The 21753-nt window shown below is 45.3% G+C and overlaps 1 protein-coding gene, 1 long non-coding RNA gene and 1 pseudogene across 2 annotated transcripts; 1 reads left to right on the forward strand and 2 right to left on the reverse strand.

The window, feature by feature from the left end:
* Window positions 1–1817: 1817 nt before the first annotated feature.
* LOC117853513 (FKBP12-interacting protein of 37 kDa-like) lies at window positions 1818–4954 on the reverse strand (annotated as a pseudogene).
* An 873-nt stretch (window positions 4955–5827) lies between these two features.
* On the reverse strand, window positions 5828–7625 carry LOC117852158 (FKBP12-interacting protein of 37 kDa-like). The gene is made up of 4 exons (XM_034734135.2): window positions 7432–7625; window positions 7217–7278; window positions 6100–6167; window positions 5828–5998 (listed from the first exon to the last, which is right to left on the reverse strand). Exons 1-4 carry the CDS (start codon window positions 7445–7447, stop codon window positions 5917–5919), a joined length of 228 nt encoding a protein of 75 aa, XP_034590026.1. The 5' UTR covers window positions 7448–7625; the 3' UTR covers window positions 5828–5916.
* A 2019-nt stretch (window positions 7626–9644) lies between these two features.
* LOC117852161 (uncharacterized) lies at window positions 9645–12329 on the forward strand. The gene is made up of 3 exons (XR_004639781.2): window positions 9645–10171; window positions 10364–10711; window positions 11615–12329. It is a non-coding gene; the product is annotated as an uncharacterized lncRNA (long non-coding RNA).
* Window positions 12330–21753: the final 9424 nt, after the last annotated feature.

A 21753-nucleotide genomic window follows, 5' to 3' on the forward strand; every position in this document is an offset into this window, starting at 1 on the left:
AATCAAAATTTCTACCGCGTATAACCAAGAAGAACTGCCGTATAAGGATCACGGGATTACCACTCGACGCACTACTGGTGCGAAAGATGTAGATATGCGTCGATGCAGTGAAGACGATCACGTAGTCGTACGTAGTCGATCAATGTAGTCGTACGTAGTCGATCACGTCACGTCCAGCAGCTCCTCAGCAGATCGTCCACGTGCAGCAAGATCGCCTCCGGTGCCGCGGCTCGTCGTCGGCTCGTCGTGGCTCGTCGGCGGCTCGTCGATGGCTCGTCCAAGTGCTGCAGGCGCAACACCTCCAAGGTATCCACACGTGCAGGGAGGAAGCGTCGCAAGCCGGACTGCTAGATCCGCGAGTTGCAACAGGCGAGGGCGTGGGAGGCGCGGCAGGTGTGTTTCGCCAAAAAGGTGTAAACCCTAGGGCGCCCCCACCCCTCTATTTATAGAGGTTCCTGACGGGCCTCTGGGTCCGAGGCCCATTAGTACTTCTAAACCTAATCCAACTCGGATCAGATCCGAATTGGGCTTCCAGCCCCTTAAGTGTGTGACCCTATGGGTTCGGATACGTATAGACATGGCCCGAGTACTCCTACTCGGCCCAATAGTCGGTAGCGGCCTCTAGCAAGACGTGCCAACTCCTATACGTACACGAAGATCATATCAGACGAACCATCACAACATAATATATATGCTATTCCCTTTGCCTCACGATATTTGGTCTAGCTTCAAGCCGACCGCTCTTTCTCGATCCTGTGATTCGGAATCCCTTTGTAGGTTAACTCTTAATCGTACGTAGCATGGCCATGCATTTTCGGATCCGATCACTCGAGGGGCCCAGAGATATCACTCTCAATCAGAGAGGGGCAAATCCCATCTTGATTGACCATGTCTCATAGCATGCTTCTTGACAAACCCGAAAGCTACCTTTATAACTACCCTGTTACGGCGTAGCGTTTGATAGCCCCTAAGTAGGTTGATCCACATCTAGAATACATGCGACAATCTCAGGTCTAAGGACAAAGCGTATATGTTGTTTAAAGAGAGAACTACTTCTCGTGTTGGGTCAGTCCTAGCACATGTCTCCACATGTGTCCACATTATTAGTTCAACATCTCCATGTCCATGACTTGTGAAACATAGTCATCAACTAATACATGTGCTAGTCTAATATTCATGTGTGTCCTCACATGAAATCCGACTAGGGACAACTTTAGAATAACCATACAAGTAAAGAGTTTCACATACAATTCACATAATTGCAAATCAATTCAAGTAGCCTTTAATGGATATTCAATGAACACAATATACAAATCATGGATACAAATGGAATATCATCATCTCTATGATTGCCTCTAGGGCATACCTCCAACAGTAAGTTGGGGGCAACAATGGCAATTCACACTGAAATCGATCTTTTTTGGAGCTGAGAGCACCCATCTAGCCAAACACCCCATTTTAGTTCTGGAGTTTTGGAACGAAACTGACTCCACGTGGAGTTCTGGAGTGGAGCAGCTTCACCCGGAGTTGGAGCCATGCCAAACAGGGTCTAATTGGTTGCCAGACTCTGGGGCGGCGCTCTGCCAACACGTTAGCGCCACATGCGCATTGGATCACCTCAGCTAGCAGTCCGGAATTCAGATGCACGTCTCAGATGTCAGTATGAATCCAAAGGGAGTCTAGGCGCTATGCAATGCAGAGGCATTGCATCTTTGGAGGGTCTGGTAGGTATCAAGATGGCACAAACCAATCACATTGTTGAGCATCAACCCTAACAGTAGGCACTACTGAGACACTCAAATGGTGCAACTGACCCATGAGAGCACAGCATTTTGCAGGACCACAAGAATCACAAGTTATGCAACAGTTCTAGTTAAGCTTCAGCAACAGTGCCCATCAAAATTAAACAAGCACTAGCCACCAAGGCTCAGAAATAAGCAGGGTCTGTTGCATACACTGCGTGATATACCAGTACTTTTGGTACAGTACTTTTGGTACATCAGCATCCCAGGAAATAGTCACTTGAAGTCTGCATAGTATACATATAGATTTCTCAGGACAACCCACTGCACCTAGTTGCCAGCCAAACCGGAAACCGCCTCAACTTTCCACTTTCACATGCATTGGATCTGAAGCTGTATTCATATCATTTGCAGCTTCGTCTCTCTCCTCAACCGCTTCATCGTGACTAGCTTCTTTCTGGGAAAGCACCTCCTTCAATCTTGCAAGCTCTAGATCCTTGGCTTCCAACTCCTCTTGCAGAATGGACACCTGTAAAAGGTGCGAGCCAAAGATCTTTAGTGGCCTAAAAAGGCAACTAACCAATAGTACCCTGTAGTAACAATGATGAAGCTTACCATTTCATTTGATCTCTCTACGTCATTTGTTACACCATCCATGTGTTTATACAAAACTGACAACACAACAAAAGAAAAAGGTCAAAATAGCTATGGTTTCATAACAGAATAAGCAATTTACTTAATAGAAACTTGCGAGATTCTGTTGTAACTCACTAAAAGAAACATGCAAACTAGCGCTGAAATCTAATCGTGGTAGCATAGTTCAATAAATGTCAAATAACCAAAAAAATCTAGATGGGAAGTGTTGCGAAGGATACTCTTGGTAGTGCACTAATACTCCAACACCAATCACTGAGAAGCAAAAAAAGAATAATTATAAAGAATGCAGTTCATACAGATGAGAGATAAAATCACTAACCATCAATTTGATTCCTGAGCTCATTGTTCTGAGACTTCAGAACCGCAATTTTCATTCCAAGCTCATGGATCTGCACCAAAGATACATCGTTAAAAAGCATTGTTACAAGTCTGTTTATTTTCACAGGGCATATTAGGATTTGAGAAAGACAAAATTTCACAGATTTTTAACACTTAGTTCAGCTATATGCTTGCTTAGTGTAGGAACATTGTAAGCAATAGATTTGTATTTCTCAGATCTTTTAATACAATATTAATTTGTAGCAATTTAAAACCCACTCCAATCCACAATACTTGTTATTTAGCCTCTTCACTATCTTCAAAATACTTGTTCTACAACTTCGAGGTGATTTTGACTCTCTTTTTCAATCTTACCTCTCATTAATTCCATTAAATAGTAAGTAGTTTTGGCATCATAAATGCACACTGTTGAGAATATAAACTAGGTATAGGATGGCCATTTTATTTACTTCCTTAATCCTTGTGCCAAAGGCTAAAACATGTGTTATAAATCAGAGGGAGTATATTGTAAAAACAAACTGGTGGTCAACGTATGCTTCTAAGTCCAGTCTCAATGGAAGGTTTCATAGGAGTTTCATGAGCATTAAAATATATGCCACATCAGCAATTTTGCTCACTTGGCATGGTCATTATGAGGAGAGAGAAGGGGGAGTTTCAAGAGATGAGAGAGAAGGGGGAGGTTCAAGAGATGAGAGAGGAGTTTCATCTCCATAACACCTCACAAGTAACTGTGAGAATGTGCAGTGAGACTGGCCTAAAGACTTCTCCAAACCCTAATACACCCTACAAAAAGAACTGAAGGGAGTAGTTGGGTAAGAAGCTATTATAGGCATTCACATCAGATGCATTATTTGCATAACCTGAGCAGAATTTTTTTATTATGATAAATTTCTGGTTGTTCAATCAAAGTGACCAGACTCTTTATCCTCTTACAATGATCTTAAAAACAATAAAAAAGCATTTCAGAATTTTATATGGTAACAAGGTAACCAGGAGTTTGTGTAGAAGGGCTTACTTTTCCTTCTGATGCCATGGCCCCAATCTCTTCATTTTCTTCTTGCAAAGTTCTACATTTAGCCATTAGCATTTTTCCAAGTTTGCTTGATGGAGTAAAATTGACAGCAGCAACATTGTCCTGAAGCTGCTTGATTTTTTTTCTCTTTCTCCTCCACAAGATTCTGCAGAAAAGTAGCCTATAAGATTTGGTGTGCATGGACAATTGTTTAGACTTTAGAAATAACCAGTGAGTCTCAAGATATGGCAGTTTTAGCTTTCCTAGGCCACTAAATTTACATAAGTTTCAAATTCTAATGCATCATCATAATTCATGGTCCTCAACCTAAGGTGTAATACATTACTTCGATGGCCTACAAAAACAAATAAGATTATATGACGAAATTATTGTTTTCCTTTTCCCAAAATAACATATTCGTTGCTTTTGACCATTCATTCCTTAATGTATCTTTTTACAAGGAAACCAATACAGAAATTTCTTGTGATATTGTATACATGTAATCAACGAGATTATGCACTTGCATATTATGATACCAACATTTCACAAGAGTATAAATGGTAGAGTGCACAAGGAAATCATCAATATCCTATTGTGTTTCTTTTAGGAAACACACAGCAAAGTGTTTTCTAAGCATCAAACACATCAAATTGTGTTGCGTGTTCTAAACATACAGGTACAAGATGATATAATATAAGAACTATCTGATTCAGGGAATGTGACTGACCTTTAAGCGTGTAAATTCTTCATGAATTGCTGGATCAAGCAATAATCTCCTTGTCTTTTAGTCATACAAAAGAATGAACTAAAATTAATCAACATTGGTTAAAACAAAAGAAAAATTAAGACAACTATTGAGGACATTGTCTATAGTAGAACTCAAGTAGTTTTTAAGATTTGACTGTGAGAAACTGTATCAATCTTACTATGCAAGTCAAGGCAACCATAAAAAAGGTAATTCATTGAGAAATTAAAAAATAATAATATAATTTGCCTTTGCTGTCAAATGCCTTACACGAAACTTACGGTTTATTTCTCCCTATTCTAGGATCTCATCTTTTCAAGCTGTGGCATTCTGTCCCTGCCACTGTACTTTTCTCTGCTAATGCCATATTGAACTAAGGATTGTACAAAGAGTGTGCCACGCATTAGTTTATCAACATACCTCTTTTTTTCCAAAACATGAAGGAGCATTGCATGTCATTGCATTAAATAAGAAATAAAATACTATACAAAATTCAATACAATTCCCTTAGTAGTAAAAAGGTGAGCACACCATGTCCCTCTGATTTTGCCTTAAACTCAAAGCAGAGTATCTCAGCGGTTTCATTGGTTACAGCGGTTTCACCCTCCCCGGGGCGGAGGAAACAGCAACCCTACTGCATTGGTATTGGTGTTCATTGCTCTTCCATTTTTATATTATACCAAATTCAATATAGAAGGGAAAAACATTCTAGATCTGCCTTAACCTTCAAAAAAGGGTTCATCATTTCAGTAGCGCTAGTGCAATAATACTTATAGACTGTTGGCTTTCTACAGTCAAGTTTGACTTCGCTGGGCTTTTAGTTGAGATATTTTATAATGCTAACATATCAGCAGCAATGCAGATCCAGTTATTGCCAGCGATGCCAGTATAACAGCATAGATTGCCCTCATCACCAAACCAGGCTTTTCCCTGTTGGCAGGGGTTTCTGAATTCTGATCATGGTCAATTTTTAGGAAAAGCTGATACCTATCTTTCTTAACTGAAATAGATGCCGTGCAATGCAAATATTATCATTAAGACTCAATTAGTAGATCTTATCAGTGAATAATTCAACTCAGCTTCAAACCAACAAATTAAGGATAGACTAGCCAAGTAGCTAACTTATTGGTCGATGCTATACGCAACATTAGATATGTGCTACAATAAGCTGTGTCGATAAGTTGTATTTCTTGGCAGATGTAAAAACATGAGTTCTACACCATATTAAGCAAGAAACTAGCAGTAACAATTTTTGCATATTCTCCTTATCGTTAGTGACATGTATTTTCTTTCAACTCGCAGGAAAACTGATTACTAACTGAAGTTGCTTTTTCACTGACCAAACTTGTACAAAAGTATAGAATAATAAAATAGTAGAACATATAACATATTGTACAACTAGATAACAGTTTCTTAATGCACTAGTAAATGAGAATAGAATAAAAGGTGGAGGGATGACAACAAACCTGGCAGGATGCAAGGCTATGTTTACAGTCCTGCAAACTTCAAAGGGAACGAGTGTTAGTCTCATCTACAATATAAATGCTTTTATATGCTAACAGAAAAACATTGGTTCAAAAGGTCAAACATGAAATGTGATATACCTTTCACGAAGAGACAGAATCATTCCCGTCGCAGCTCCTGGAGCACTTTCCTCAACCTTTGTCTTTGCCTGCACCACAAAATACAGTTTTAATGCATGCCTAGTATCGAGCTAGCAAGATATGTTCAAAATTAAAATATTTTGATCAAGTATCATCTAACTGTAGTTTAGAAGCCACTTTATTTCCAAGCTGATGATAACCAAAGTGTGGTTCACATATGTTCTATATTGACTAATTTTAGTATTGGGAAAACAAGCACAATCAGAGCACTACTTAAAGTGAGCTTTCCAGCATACGAAATGTGTTTCTTTCCAGCCCCAGTTATCAGTCAAAACAGCAGAATTTCAAGTCGCCCGCAGTAGTAATGTAACAAATCTTAAGGGCTGAGAAGTGCTATTTTATTGCTTACTACATCACTTACCAGTGTATATAATCAACTATACCCAATCCTAGGAAGGATATATCATCTTTCCATTATACCACAAACTATTTGGCTTCCAACTGCATATCTATTAAGAAAACAGCCATATGATAAAGTACACCTAATTTTCGGTGCCTGGAATTGTGGTTACAAGGCCAGGATGCATGGTTTTCTTACCTCGTCTTTTCTGGTTTAACTACTTTTGAGGGCGAGTCAGATTGGCTTCCATAATAATTCACTTCCTTATCCCTAGCTTGGCAAGTCAAGGCTAACAATCCTAGCATGCCCTGAATAGGTAACCATTTTTCACTTATAATGTTGCAAAGCACAAGCCTATTTGGCAGAAGATACTATTTGGGATAGATCTGAAGTCTATTATCAGGTCAGTTGATGTGGGCTAATGGGTTAAGTTGGGTGGGATGGGTCTGACACATAGAAGAGAAGAGAATGTTAATCATGGCTTATACAAACAAATCCCAAATAATCCACCCCCACAACCCACTCCCCCCGCCCCTCCTCCCAGGGTACAAGAAGCAATTTTCCACACACAATCCATCCACAAACTGCCACCTCCACACTCACATTCCAAATCCTATAATATAGCAGATACTCCGTCTGATAAATTTCACTACGAATTCTTCCAGCGGCCAAATGAGAGTCAATTTACCGAAACAATAGCAATATCAATCACCTAACCTTCTTGGAAGCAAAGACGTCATCGTCATCGTCGTCCAGGTCGCCAAACGACCTCTTCTCACCTGCAGAGAGGAAAACAGCAGCCACAACAAGCAAGCAGAAATAACAAACCAAGTGGGACGCGATCACCCAAAAGAAGCCAATGCCAGCTGCAGACATGCCCCCAAAAATTTTCTGCAAAAATCCTAAACCAATACTCGCATGCCCAAGGATACCTGGATCCGTGTTCATCTGAACCGATGACCGGCACGGAGGAAGGTGAACGGAGAGCCTGCCTGCAAGGTTGGGGGATTGTTGTCCTCTATCAGTTGGAAGCAAACAGGTGGAGGTCGCCAGCGGCGGGCGACGGTGTTCAACCGGGCTTGATGCTTGAGGACGGCGGTGGGGGATTGTGCTTAGGAGGACCCGGCGGCTATGTTAGCATGTGTTTGGTTTTGGAACGATGCAGGTTAGGTCAGAGCCGACCCACTTTTCTGGGTTGGGTTCGACCCATCTCTTGTTTGATTGCAAGGATGGGTTGGACCCAGTTTTTTGTTTGATTGGAATTAGAGGGATAAAGTGGGTTGGAGTGGTTCCATCTCTTGTTTGGTTGGAGGTTAGGGATGGATAGTGAATATGCTCACCTACTTGGTGAGATTACCACACACACTTGCTGGCTTGATCCGTAACTCAAGTTTGGGGGAAGTTTGTAAAGAAAATAAACAAAGTTTGCTGTGATATCTTTGCGAGTTTGGACTACATTTGCATTGCATCACATTGGTGAGTTAAACGTGTACAGTATAAATTAACCAATTCAACTAAACATCAACCATTCAACGCATTGCTGAAACCAGGTCAGATCACATTGCTAAGTTAAACCTGCAGCAGTCAATTACGAAGCCGAAACCAGCTCAGAGGAAACAGAGACAACTCAATCTCATCAGTCAATCTACATAGTCATTGCAACAATTGAATTAAACATCATCCATTCAGTCAACTATTTGTCCATCTGAATGGTGGTTGAATCAACCCAATGGCACAGCCACCTTCAAATTCAAAGAGATACATGGTAGGGTTTCCTTACCTTGGAGAGAAGGGGAAGCAGCGGACGGGAGGGTCGGCGACAGGCGTCGGGCGAGATCCAGCCGGGAGAGATGGGTGACCGGGTGAGGTGAGGGAGGCGGATGGGAGTGGAGGCGGCGGAGAGTAGGGGAGGCGGACGGGAGGGGGCGCCGAAGGGCGTCGGGCGAGGTCCAGCCGGGAGAGATGGATGAATGTGAGGGGAGGTGGCGGATGGCAGTGGAGGCGGCGGAGAGTAGGGGAGGCGACGGGAGGGCCAGCGACCGGCGTCAGGCGAGATCCAGCCGGGAGAGATGGGTGACCGGGTGAGGGGAGGCGGCGGAGGGTAGGGGAGGCGACGGATGGCAGGGGAGGCGGCGGTGGATGCGCCTGGCGGCGGGGGCGGAGTGACGGGGGTGAGAGGGGTGACGATAGGGTTCGGGCGGAGATAGCTGGAGCACGCACGATTCGCGTGACGCGCGGAATCTACTGTGTTGGCGTGGTCCGTTGGTTTCGAAGAAACACAAGCGAACCCGCATCTTGCCCGAATATTCGCTCGTAGGTCCGAATATTTTTTATAATCTATATACCTTATATCGATATCTATACCTATATATATATATATATATATATATATATATATATACCTATTATTAAAGCAAGCAACGTCTCTGCCAGTAATTTTCGTCCGTCACGCTCATTTCGCAAAAAACCCCTCAGACTTTCATGAAATCAACCTGCAGTCCAATTGTGAATATAGGGGGGTTCGGGCGGAAAAAAGGGGAAAGCAAAAAACCTCTCAGAATTTCGTGAAATCAACCCGCAGTCCAATTGTGAATATAGGAGGGGCTCGGGTGGAAAAAAGAGGAAAGCGAGGGATTAAAGGGAAAAGAGCTTTAGCTCCCTCGTCCCCCTCCCTCGGGGGATCGAGATCCGCCGCACTCCGTCCGGCCATCCGGCTCCGGGCCCGACGCCGCCCGGCAGTGGACTGGCGGGCGGTGGCCGGAGCGGGGCGCCCCGACGCTCCCTCGCGCTGCCCCTGCGCGCGGCCTCAGCTGGAGCTCGTCGGCGTTTGGGAAGGCACCATTGGGGGAGCATGGCTACGGGCATCGGAGGCACGCCGGATCCAAGCGGAGCTACCTCGTCCCAGGTTTCCGGCGGTCTCGCCGGCAGCGTGAGCTCAAGCGATGGAGCTCTTGAGTAAGCTGCGGAACCTGGACGCCTACCCGAAGGTGAACGAGGACTTCTACAGCCGCACCCTCTCCGGCGGCCTCATCACCATCCTCTCCTCCCTCGCCATCCTTCTCCTCCTCTTCTCCGAGATCCGTACGTATCATCACCCCCTCGTTTCTCTCCCCTTCGACGTACCAAGATGTACCCCCTAGCTTTTGACATCATGTGGCTACTCTCGGAGACATGCCAACAGTGTGGGGCACATAATGATGTTGATTACAGTTTGTTTCCTTGGTGCTGGGTATTGAGTAATCAGTTGAATGGAGTTTTCAAGTTGTTTGACAATAAATGTGAAAGGAAAGGTCCCTGGTCTTTTGTGCTGTTTGACAATAACTTTTTGGAGGAGCGTGGTTATATCTCACTTCAGGCAGTTTGCAGACTTTAATAATTGATACGGATACCCTCATTGAACCACTTAATATATTTTCTCATGTTTCCTAAAAGATATTATAAGTTTGTGTTTCGTGAGCTTAAGATATTATAAGTTTGTGTTTTGTGAGCTTAAGGCGGCCCCTTCCATCTGGATTCTACTGATACGTGTTCTGAGTTTGCTCGTCTATTCTGCTACAGGGGTGATAATGTTGAAGTAGATACATGGGTTAGTGCTAATGGTAAAAATGGAATGCGTCGGGATTGGCATATACGTGATTCTATAACAGGCGACACGATAATGAGGGCAACAAGGTTCAAATCTCGCCACTTTGATATATTTATACCATTAATCACAAAACTACATTACCACTTTATGTCACCCAATCGACATGTTACGATTGGCCTACAATTGCTGCACTAACAAATTTTTCTCCTCAAAATTATTGTGCAACTTGCATCAGACTGACATTCTGTTGCAACTTGTTCTTATGTCTATATCTACAGTAAATGGGTTATGATGAACAAGCTCACTAGGAAGCTTGCAAGAATTCCAAATGAAGTGCGGACTGAAATAGAACCCTACTTTTTTGAGCGATCCACTATTGTCGATGAAGACAACCGCAAACTTCCAAAACTGCCAGAGGATAAAAGCGCTACTGCAGCCAAATATGTCCGGACAGGCCTGACCGTAAGTTAATTGAATTAACATTTAGATTGCAAGTCTATTCATAACATTTGTTTTTTCGTTTGCTGTTTTATATATTTTGCTTCTGTTTAATGCAGCATCGGTGGGCTGATCTTGATATAAATCAGCATGTCAATAATGTTAAATACATTGCAAGGATTCTTGAGGTAATTTTATTTCCGATGATACGCCCTTACTGAACTTGTTGATATTTCTTGTTTAGAGACTTGAATAGATACCCTAGCACATTATTTTAGTACTTATTCTGTATTTGAACTATTTTGTTTCGTACTTGAGGATCCTTAACAAGAATAATCTTTCAATTTATCTTCTGTACCTCTGAACATTGCATTGAGGTCGCCTTATGTGTTTCCTGGCATTTTATTTTGGGGCATTTGGCAATCATGTGGCAAACAGACCATTTACTTATGCCCAATTCTGTATGTTCTGTTGCCAGAACTTCAGTAGCCAACTGTTTGCAGAAGTTAATGAACATTGGAATGTTAGGTGCTTGAGGGACCTCAAAATCATGTCACTGGATATGATTAGGTGTCCACTTGACTATTCATCGAACAAGCAAATCCAATCTCTCACAATATATTATTTAGGTGATATATTATTTTGGCTAACTTATTTATGACAAGGAATGTACAAATTGGACACCCAATGCTTCTCCTGGACATTTAACTATATTTGGTTGGTCACCTAGGTACCTAACAATGTCACTGACCTGGGTAGAGCAGCCTGTGTACAAGTCAATGTATCTAAACTATAAAATATATGAGTAGAGATAATTCTTATTTGCTTGATTGGTGATATGCTATATATTCTTGGCTGGTCCCATGCACTTATTGGTGGGCACAAATTTTTATGACAAACTTATCATTCGGATTTCCTTCCTGCTTAATTAGTTGGCAGCCTTCTTGTATTTATTAAGGGGGAAAATAAAGTTGATATGGAACTGATAGGATTGGTAAAGAAACAAAAAATAGAAGACAGTTTAGTATACAAGTCCCTAGCACACAAGTGTTTTCACATACACCAGTTAACTTTACATTCACCTTTATGAGAGTGCACCGATCTCCATTCTTGAGAACCATGAACTGGCGAGCATTGTGCTGGATTACAAAAGGGAGTGTGGCCGGGATAGTGTGCTGCAGTCACACACTACCGTGCACACTGATTGCAACAGCGAGTCTGGAGAAACAACCTTGCACTGTGAGCATCTGGTGAGCCTTGAATCAGGTCCGACCATGGTGAAAGCCCGGACCATGTGGAGGCCGAAGGGAACGAAGGCCCAAGAAACTATGATTCCATCTTCATTGTGAACTGTGTGATGTTCCAAATGGTGATTTTGGCAGGAAAAAATGGTAAAAATCATTGTGGCTATCAGCATCCTCTACTGGAAGCAAAGCACACTAGGCATACATGATGCTTTGTTATAATCTCATACCAACGTGAGACCTAAGCTAATTTAAACATAAAGTGTCTGAAGATAGAGGAGATATAAGGGTGCCAACAATGGTGGCGGCGAGAAGTGGAGATCGAAGAGGAAAGAAGCCTCCCGTGCATGGTTTGTTGTTTCTATTTTTCCTTTGATTTCTTCTTCTTCCTATGACAAAATCTTGGGTTGCACAAATGGGTGTTGTAAGTATTGATTTGTAGCTACTTCTGTATGACAGGGAGCAGCCATATTCGTTCAGAGAATTAAGCTCGTATATTGTATTTATTAATATTTAAGTTGATATTCTTCTCCTGGCTGATAAAGCATGTTGAACAGCGAGCTCTCCATGTCTCTGGCGGCCGGGACGGCGAAGCGGAGGCGAGGTCGGTCGGTTCGTGGAGCTGCCGGCGGAAGAGACCATGGTAGATCAGCGGGCCGAGAGACGATCCGACAACGCCAGCGAGCTATCCATGTCGCCGGCGGCTGGAACGGCGAAGTGGAGGCGGTGGAGCTTCGTCCGGTGGCATGCCTCCACACCGCACTGCCCGCCGCGTGCCCTCGAGAACATGGTGTAGCGGTACAGCACGACAATCTCCTTCCTTCCTTCGTCCCCGTCGGCGGCCTCCGCCGCGGCGACACACATGAAGGGCGACAACGGCAAACCGGGCCAGCCCAAGGAACTCTCCGTTCGGCGCAGCGCTGCCGGTTTGGTCGCTAAACTTGATGTTCAACTCTTGTAATTGTTGATCAACCGCGGCTCCTCCTCCACATCACTGAAATATGGGAATTACATTTTCTCTTTTACCAGATGGAGGAGAAGCAAAAGTTTTTGTGTTATGTGTACAGATAACCTGAAGTTTTGGGAAAGGAATTTTAAACATGTGCTTTGGTATTACAATGGCAGGCTGCAGGCATATGGTCTTATGAAATATTATAAATTCTGAACCTCTGGCAATTCAATATACCATTTCATAAGGTTCTAAAATACTTTTTTGTCCATAAGTTCCCAGCATCAATCAGATCACCGTGAACCAAACTGAAGCCTGGCCAGCTGCATGTTGGTGAGAAGGCAAACATAATACTGGCTACTGGGTATCTTGTTTTTCAGCTTTTCAACCGTGCTAGGACAAAACAAGTGTAACTGAAGTAGATGATGCTACTCTTCTGAACATCCAAGGGTGCCTTCTTCCATGATGGTCATAAATTTGGTCGGAGCTGCAGTACAACACCTCCGGTGCTAATGCAGGGTAGCGTGTCAAAATGTTCCATTCCTCTCACTGTTACTACCAATGGATAGTTTTGAAGTGCTTTCCCAGGAACTGATAATGAGAGTTGAGGAAAACAAACCAATTGATCATTAGGAACTGAACCATAATTCGTTCATGGGAAGAAAAGAAAGGAGCTTCAGTTTGCCCATGATTCAGCCACCCAACTCAGATTCACTCAACTCAGATGGACAGGGAAAAGATCATACATTGCCCAAATTTAGTCATGAAGGATAAAAACAAAACGTGTAGAAACTGCCCTAGCAAAGGTGTTAGTGTTAGAAGATTATACACGAGGCACGCACAAAAAGCTTGGCAGCATCCAAATACTCTTTTGGCAACCATACAACATGTGTATTCCATTGATCAAACACAAGGAAAAGGAACACTTTACATCAACCAACTATAGAGATTCAAGAATGAGTTTCACCGTAGCAACGCACGAGCATTATGCTAGTATTATTAAAGCAAGTAGTGTCTCTGCCACATTTTTTTTGTTCGTCATCCTATTTTGCAAAACAGCCTCTAAAGTTTTTAGAAATCAACCCGCAGTCCATATTCTAAAGAGAAAGGGGTTCGGGTGATAAAAGGAGAGAAGAGAGGGGGTTAAATGGCAAAAAGCTTCTCCTTTCTTAGCAAAGGGCGAGGGGCGAGGGCGTGGGCGGCGGCCGGAGCGGGTGCCCCGCTGGCTGTCGCTGCCCCGCGCTGCCCCTGCGGGCGGCGAGGGTGAGGGCAAGGGGCGACCTCCTACCACCTGCTCGCCCGTGCCACCTCCTCCCAACGCCTTGCGCTCCCGTGCTCCACGCCGCCGCCCGCGCCTCGCACCCGCTGTCGGTGTTTTAGACTGGCAACCTGTCTAGGGGGTACCTTAGGTGGTCTTTTATGCGGTAAGGATCGTCGAGAATCAAGGAATCAATGGTGACGCAAGGAACACAATTTAGACAGGTTTGGACCACTAGATCGCGTAATACCCTACGTCCTATGTGTTTGTTTGTATTGGTATTGGATCAACTGGAATTGTTCTGTTTTAGGGGGGGGTCCCTGCCCACCCTTATATGCACGGGAGGACAGGGTTACAAGTCTGAGTTCTAGTCGGGTACTATTACAGAGTTCTACTCGGTATGGCCCGAGTTGTTTTCCATACACACACTTGACTAGTCCGAGTGGGATATGCCTATCCCTTGTCCTGATCATATCCGAGTACGTCCCTTAGTGGGCTGTCCAAGGTCTACTCGTGGGCATGGGGTGCATACCCGACAAGCCCCCGAGTACTTTGTAGTCGTGCACCACAATCTCGAGTACCGTGGGCACTATCTGAGCAGTTTGTCGTAGGGGTTGCAGTGTCCGAAGTGCTCGAGTACTGTCGCGTGGCTGGAAGGTACTCTTTTGTTTCTTTGAGTTGCTTCTATTCCAAGAATTTTTATATGGTAGTGCGATATCAATCGCACTCCATATGGAGTAGCCCCTGAGCCTTAGGTTGAGTCGAAGAGTCAGGCTTAGGGTCAATCCTGCTTTTTGGCTGTTTTACCCTCAGAAATCTGAAAAAGAAATTTCTGACCATCGGGTACGGTACCGTCAGCCCCCGAGCACTTAGGCGATTTTTGCCGTTGAAGTGGTCAAAAATCTGTTGAAAAGAGTAGCCGTTGGGTGTTTAAGGCAATTAATTTGCTTAAAATCCATCCGTTGCGTAACTGACGTTTGGAATCCGGAGGTGGCGGAGATATAACTGGAGGGCCCCCTTTCAGTTAGGTTTACGCCCCATTGCAGCAGATCTGTTTTCTCTTCTTCCCCCACCTTTCCGTTCCCATTTTCCTCCACCGTTGCGATTGCCAAGTGCCGCCACCACCATTGCTGCTCCTTCAGAGAGATCCGAGGGTGAGTGTATTTTGTTGAGGTTGAAATCAGTGGATGCGCACCAAGAAGATGGGCAAGAAACCCGAGAAGATCCAAGGCAAGGCTCCAGTGGCGGGCAAGGTGAAGTCTAAGAAGGGGAAGGAACTGGTGCTGCCGGCGCCCAAGGTGGGGCCGACGAACCAAACTGCACCGCCACCGCCTGAAGTGACGTGGCAGCATTCGGTGATGAAGGAGGAGGCCGTGCAGGCGCTAGTCAACGCCAAGCTTCTGCAGACGAAGGAGGTACTCGAATGGCGTCCTACTTTTGCAAATGCGTGGCAATTTGAGGAACACCCCAACGAGACGGTGATGCTTGCACATTTTGTGGAGAGGGGGTTGACAGTGCCCACATCCGACTTCTTTAGAGGTATCCTCGAGTACTATAAGCTTCAACTTGTTCACTTGAACCCCAATGGTGTACTGCATATGATAATTTTCGTACACCTCTGCGAAGTTTACTTGGGAGTACCTCCGAGCCTTGAGCTGTTTAGGAAGTTGTTTCGCTGTAAACCTCAGCCTAGTGCACTTAGGACGGAGGTCATTGGAGGCGCCGGGTTCCAACTCAGGAACTCGGGCGCGTATATTGAGTACAATTTGACTGATTCCCATGGGGAGTGGAAGAAAAGGTGGTTCTATATTGGGAACCATGATCCTCGCTTGCCGGTGGTTACTGGTCATGTGCCGAAGCATGCAGAGAACTGGGTGAGCGAACCTGAAGATACCCCAGAGCTTGACCATTTGCTGCAGTAGATTACCGAGTTGAAAGCACTTGGTCTCATCGAGATTAACGTGGTGGCCAGTTTTCTGAAGAGAAGGGTTCAACCGCTTCAGAAACGGGCTCACTCAGGGAGTGAGTACATAGGATTTAACGATCCATCACGTATATCCAATGAGGATATATCTGACGATGATGTGGAGGCGCTGCTGGCCAAGTTCTTCAGGAACTACGAGGGAGTACCAGTGATCCCTGCAGCTCTTCGGCAGTATGATGCCTGGTATGAGCCAGAAGTGGTATGTCCTTGCACTTGACTTGTACTTTTTTGACTTTTGTGATATTTGTTTTGAATATCGACTTATTTTTTGTAGTCCCAAGTTCTTGCCGGCTACTTGGCGCAATCGGAAGAAGAAGAAACTGTTGTTGAGGAGTCAGAGGATGAGCCCTCTCCTCCTGTGAAGAAACGCAGAGTAGTTCGCAAGATGTCTGCTGCTAAGTCTGCTTCAACTCCTGAGAAGTCTCAGGGTGCCAAGGTATGTAACCGTATACTCACTTGTAGCTGATAGATTTTTACTTGCAATCTTATGATTATTTTGTCTTGTTCAAAAGGCTGGCGATGCGGTACATGGTGATGATGAGGCTGCTTTCGGAGAAGTAGTCATGACCGACCCAGGCGTCGGTATTGTGTCTGTTGAGAAGGTGGCAGAGGAGCTGCCGCCAGCGGATGCTGAAGTAGCCCTCGAGCTGACCGCACAGGCTACGTCGGCTGCCGCGCCGCCGGTTGCTGACCAGGCAGTCCTGGGATTGCCCGCCAGAGTAGCGGGTGTTGCGAAGGAAGTGTCGCCAGTAGTTGCTACTGGTTCCTTGTTGTCCAGTGTGATTGCTAGTGGTAAGCTTTCTTTCGCAACTAGTTTTGTTAGTCTGAATTGTATTGTAGTCTTGACGTTGTGTTTCTTAGGCCTTGGCGAGAAGACAGCGCCAGCAGCTGTTCCTGTGGCGCCGAGTACTCAGCCACATGTTGCCGAGAAGAAACGTGTGCGGTTGTCGCCACGCTCAACTCAGTGAGTTTGTTTGTCCTTGGTATATATCTTTAAGTTGTCTTGAAGTCGTATAATGACTTTGTACTTTGATGTAGGGATGCGGAAGAGACTATCTTTGTGGAGGCAGGAATAGAGTCGTATCCCTCGACTACTTTTTCTGCTCCCTTGGAGGATATTATTGTCGAAGAAGTACCCGAAGTTGACGCTAGTCGCCTTGGAGCTGCCATGTCTATGCTTCAAGAAGTGATTCGCTCGGTAGAGGTCCCCTCCATTGCTTCGGGTTCTGGAAATGCTTCTTTGTCGACATCTACTAGCGGAGCTCTGGCTGTAGTGGATGTGGAAAAATCCAAAGAATCAACTGCTCCAGGTATGTATCCGAAGTCCTGGTATTGTAGTCGTAGCATTCAGGTGACTGATGATAATCTTTTTAGGTACTGCTTTGGGTGCAGCTGCTCATCTTGCGAAGAGTACTCAAAGTCCAGTACTTAGCCTTCCGTCTGAGTCAGAGTTCCAGAGAGTTGTCAATGTGTTTCGGAGCTTCCAGGTGTGTTTTTATTGCTTTGTCGCACAGATTGAGTAATTTTAAGGTCTTTAACTGATTGCATTGCTTTGCACACTCGGACCCTTCAGGAACAAAGCCATCAATTGGAGCAGGAGTGTGTCCGACTTACAGAATCCTTGAGGGTTCATGAAGGTGGAGCGAAATCCTTTGCTATGGAGCGGTCAGATCATGAAGTCTTGCAGTAGAAGCTGGAGAGCCGCTACAAGTCTTTGAATAAAAAGTATCAAGGTGAGTACTTTGTATCTTTCAAGTATGTCCGACTGTAGTCGGTTGTGTTTGAATTTGGCCGTTTTTGTAGAGCTCAAGAGGCAAGAGGCTACTGCTAGTAGCCAACTCCTTGACTGGAGAAACGTGCACGACCGAGTGGCGGATGAAGCTGAACGTCTTCGGGCCGTGCTAACAGAAGCACAGGCTGCTTGCGAGCATCAGCGAGACAGGAAGATTCAGAATGGGGTGATGCTTGCTATGGCCATGGTGGCATGCAGAGACCATGTCCAGACCATAGGAAGACTTCGGGGCGAACTCCAAGAGTTGACTGTGGCAGCTCAAGATTTGGTGAACGCCATTGCCCCAGTGGAAGAGGACGCAGGACCTCAATCACTAGTCGAGTGATTGAAGGCTGCCCCGGGTAAGGTGGCGGGTCTCTGCAAGGCTGTTTGCAAACAAGTCCTTGCTGTGGTAAAGTCATACTACCCGAGGGCAGATTTGTCGGCGGCTGGTGACGGCGTGGCTCGCAACTGCACAGAAGAAGCTTATGTGCAGTACCTCGAAGAGGTGGAACCAATCGCGTCCAAGATATCTGAATTTGTATCTCCAGAGGAGCCTTGAACTTTTATGTACTCTTGTAGTTTTTTCGAGTACCTTGAATGATACTTTGAGAGATGAATGCTTGTTCTTTCTTTTGTTGCTTGAAGTGGTTGTCTTGATGTGGGTGAGGAGTAGTTCACTCTGTCTCGCCCGACCCAAGGTCCCGAGGTCGGATATGCCCGACCCTTTGAGGATGGAACTCCGCCTTGCCCGACCCTTGGTCCTAGGGTAGGATGCGCCTGACCCCTTGCCGTAAGGCTTCGTATCGCCCGACCCCTGAGTAGAGGGTCGGCCTTCTCCAAGCCCCCGAGACAATGGTGCATTTTGAGCGCAGGTCATGCTTGGCTGGAGTAGTTCTGAGTGTCGAGTAGTCGTAATGCTGTCGAGTACTCTACTTTTTGGGGATGCACGGGTGTATTGTACTCTTTTATCCTTTATTGCATGAATGCTTTCACATGGGCAAAGTCAGAGGTCGTCAGACTCATTGATCACGGGCGCATAGTAACTCCTGGGTGGGTAGTAGTTGTAGCGCTTGGCTATAAAAAGATACCCCTGGAGGTCAACCCGAATCAAGTTTCTGAGTAGCAATGGATTACCTTCGGTTACTGTTGTTTGAGTGTAGAGAGCCTTCAAAGAGTACACCGGTGCTAGAAGATTCCTCGTAGATTGAGACCACTTTCCCTTCACAGGCTCTAGCGCTCGTAGGGATAGCCGTGATGCTAGAAGAATCATCGTAGGAGGTTTCATCGCGCGCCTCATCTTGCAGCTCGTGATCCAGTGGAGTACGCGCTGGAACTCGTGAGTGATGGGTGATGAGTGCCGCGGTCTTTATCCCGCTCTCTTAGAGGTGGAGGTGTGGCCGTAGAGTGGGTTGGTTCAGCAAGGCTAGCAAAAGAGCAGCCTTGGTTCCCTCTTGGCGCGGTGCGCGGGATTCATCGTTGCCGCTGTCAAAGCAGAGGCGGTACAGGAGTTCCTGGCGTTGCCTTGGGTAGAGGACCTGGATATGGCTGCGTTTTGTGCAGCTTCCTTGCGTGTAGGCCCTCCCCATTGTAGTCAGCAGACCTGAGTGGCCTTGTGGTATTGTAAAAGCCTAAGGCTTAAATGCAGCCCGCCAGTAGGCAGTTGCTTGTAGTCCTTTTGTATTTCGAGTACTTTTGCTCGTATGTAACTTGTTGATGTATCGTCGGTCTTGAGTAAAAAATTACTCCACCACTGAAACTGTATTAGGGCAGTGATGCCTGTTGAGTTGGTATTCTTGAGTCAAGAGTAGTGTATCTTGAAGTCGGTAGTCGAGCTGTTGCCTCGAGTAATTGATATGAGTTTTTGCTTTGAAGCAATTACTCGGGTGCTGCTACGGGTAATAGCGACAGAGTTGTTCTATATTCCAAGAGTTTGGTACTTGTTCTCCTGAGAGCTCTTGCAGTCTGTAAGATCCGGGTCCCATAACTTTTGATACGATGTAAGAACCTTCCCATGATGAATTGAGTTTATGCAACCCTGACATGTCTTGGATTCGTTTGAGGACCATATCGCCCAAATTGAAAGATTGTTCCTTGACGTTGCAGTTGTGGTAACGCCTTAACCCATCAAGGTATCTGGCAGATTGCACTAGCACTGCGCATCTTGCTTCTTCTAGACTGTCTAGATCTGTTCATCTTGTTTCTTCTGCCAGTTCTTCATCATATTGTTCGACTGAGGGTGATTGCCACATGATGTCGACGGGTAATATGGCTTCTAAGCCATACACGAGGAAATAGGGCGAGAGCCCAGTAGTCTTGCATGGTTGGGTTCGTAGTCCCCACAGAGCATTGGGTAACTCCTTGAGCCATTTGCTGCCTTTGGTGTTGCCGACGTCTTGTAGTCTTTTCTTGAGGGCGTTGAGTATCATGCCATTGGCATGCTCGACTTGTCCATTGGCTCACGGGTGAGCGACCGAGACATAGCGAACGTCGATTCCGCTATTCTCGCAGTATTCCTAGAAATCGTGATTGTTGAAGTTTGACCCTAGGTATGTGATGATCCTGTTGGGAAAACCGTAGCGGTGTACGATTTCATCCAAGAAGTCGAGGACTCGGTCTGCCTTGGGGCAATTTATTGGTTTGACCTCTATCTACTTGGTGAATTTGTCTATTGCTACGAGTACTCGGTTGAATCCTCCTAGCGTAGTTGGTAATGGCCCTATCATGTCAAGCCCCCAGCAAGCAAACGGCCATGTTGGAGGTATTGTGACTAACTTGTAGGCCAGTACATGCTGCTGTTTGGTAAAGAATTGACAACCTTTGCCCTTCCGAACCAATTGTTTAGCGTCGGCCAGAGCCATTGGCCAGTAGAAGCCTGCTCTAAAAGCCTTGCCATCTATTGTTTGTGAAGATGCGTGGTTGCCACAGATTTCCTTGCAAATTTCTTTTAAGATTTCTTGGCCGTCTTCATGGGTAACGCACTTCATGAGTACTCCTGATGACGCACTTTTCCTGTAGAGCTTGTCTCCGACTAGAACGTAATTTTTTACTCGCCGGGAGATTTGTTCAGCCTGATTTTTGTCAGGTGGTAGTTTGTGATCTTTGATGTAGTCAATGAAGGATGTCCTCCAGTCGACTTCTATCATCATGATTTCTCGAGTGACGTTAGTAGTCTGGACCATTGGCGGTGTAACTTGTTCAGGTATTGACGGCTTGTGCAGTTCGTGTACGAAAATTCCTGCTAGAACCTCTGCACGAGTTGAGCCCATTTTTGATAAGACGTCGGCGGCTACGTTGTTGTTCGCGGACGATGTGATGAAATTCCAAACCTGAGAACTTGTTTTCCAGTTTGTGGACTTCTTTGCAGTAAGCGTCCATATTATCCTTGTTTCGGTCCCACTCGTCATTGACTTGGTTTATAACGACTAGTGAGTCGCCGTACACCAGTAGTCTTTTGATACCGAGGGAGATTGCAAGGCGAAGGCTGTGTAGCAGTGCTTCGTACTCGGCTTCGTTGTTTGATGCCTCCCAGAAGATTTGCAGTACGTATTTGAGTTGGTCTCCCTTTGGGGAGATAAGGAGTACGCCTGCACCAGCCCCTTCAAGTTTGAGGGACCCGTCGAAGTACATCACCCAGTGCTCTGGCCACTCGCTGGTGTTGGTACTTGATTTTCAGTCCATTCAGCCACGAAGTCGACCAAAGCTTGGGACTTGATAGCTGTCCTTGGCTTGAAGTCCAAGGTTAGAGCTCCGAGTTCAACTGCCCATTTGGAGATTCTACCCGTGGCGTCTCTGTTGTGGAGAATTTTGTCGAGCGGGAAGTCAGAGATGACTGTGATGTTGTGTTGTTGGAAATAATGGTGCAGTTTTCGGGAGGTGAGAAGGATTGCGTATAAAAGTTTTTGTATCGGTGAATACCGAGTTTTGGAGTCCGAGAGTACTTCGCTGACGAAGTACACAGGTCGTTGGACCTTGTAAGCGTGGCCTGGTTCAGACTGTTCGACTACTATTGCCGTGCTGACGA

The sequence above is a fragment of the Setaria viridis genome, chromosome 4, assembly GCF_005286985.2.
Source record: "Setaria viridis chromosome 4, Setaria_viridis_v4.0, whole genome shotgun sequence".
Lineage (NCBI taxonomy): Eukaryota > Viridiplantae > Streptophyta > Magnoliopsida > Poales > Poaceae > Setaria > Setaria viridis.

Excerpts from the sequence above, each read along its gene's own strand:
- LOC117852158 (XM_034734135.2), bottom strand. Across the intron at positions 6,168-7,216 it reads ACGTCTTTGCTTCCAAGAAG|GCAAAGACAAAGGTTGAGGA; the intron begins GTTAGGTGATTG and ends TTTGTGGTGCAG. Across the intron at positions 5,999-6,099 it reads ATTCTGTCTCTTCGTGAAAG|TTTGCAGGACTGTAAACATA; the intron begins GTATATCACATT and ends TTCCCTTTGAAG.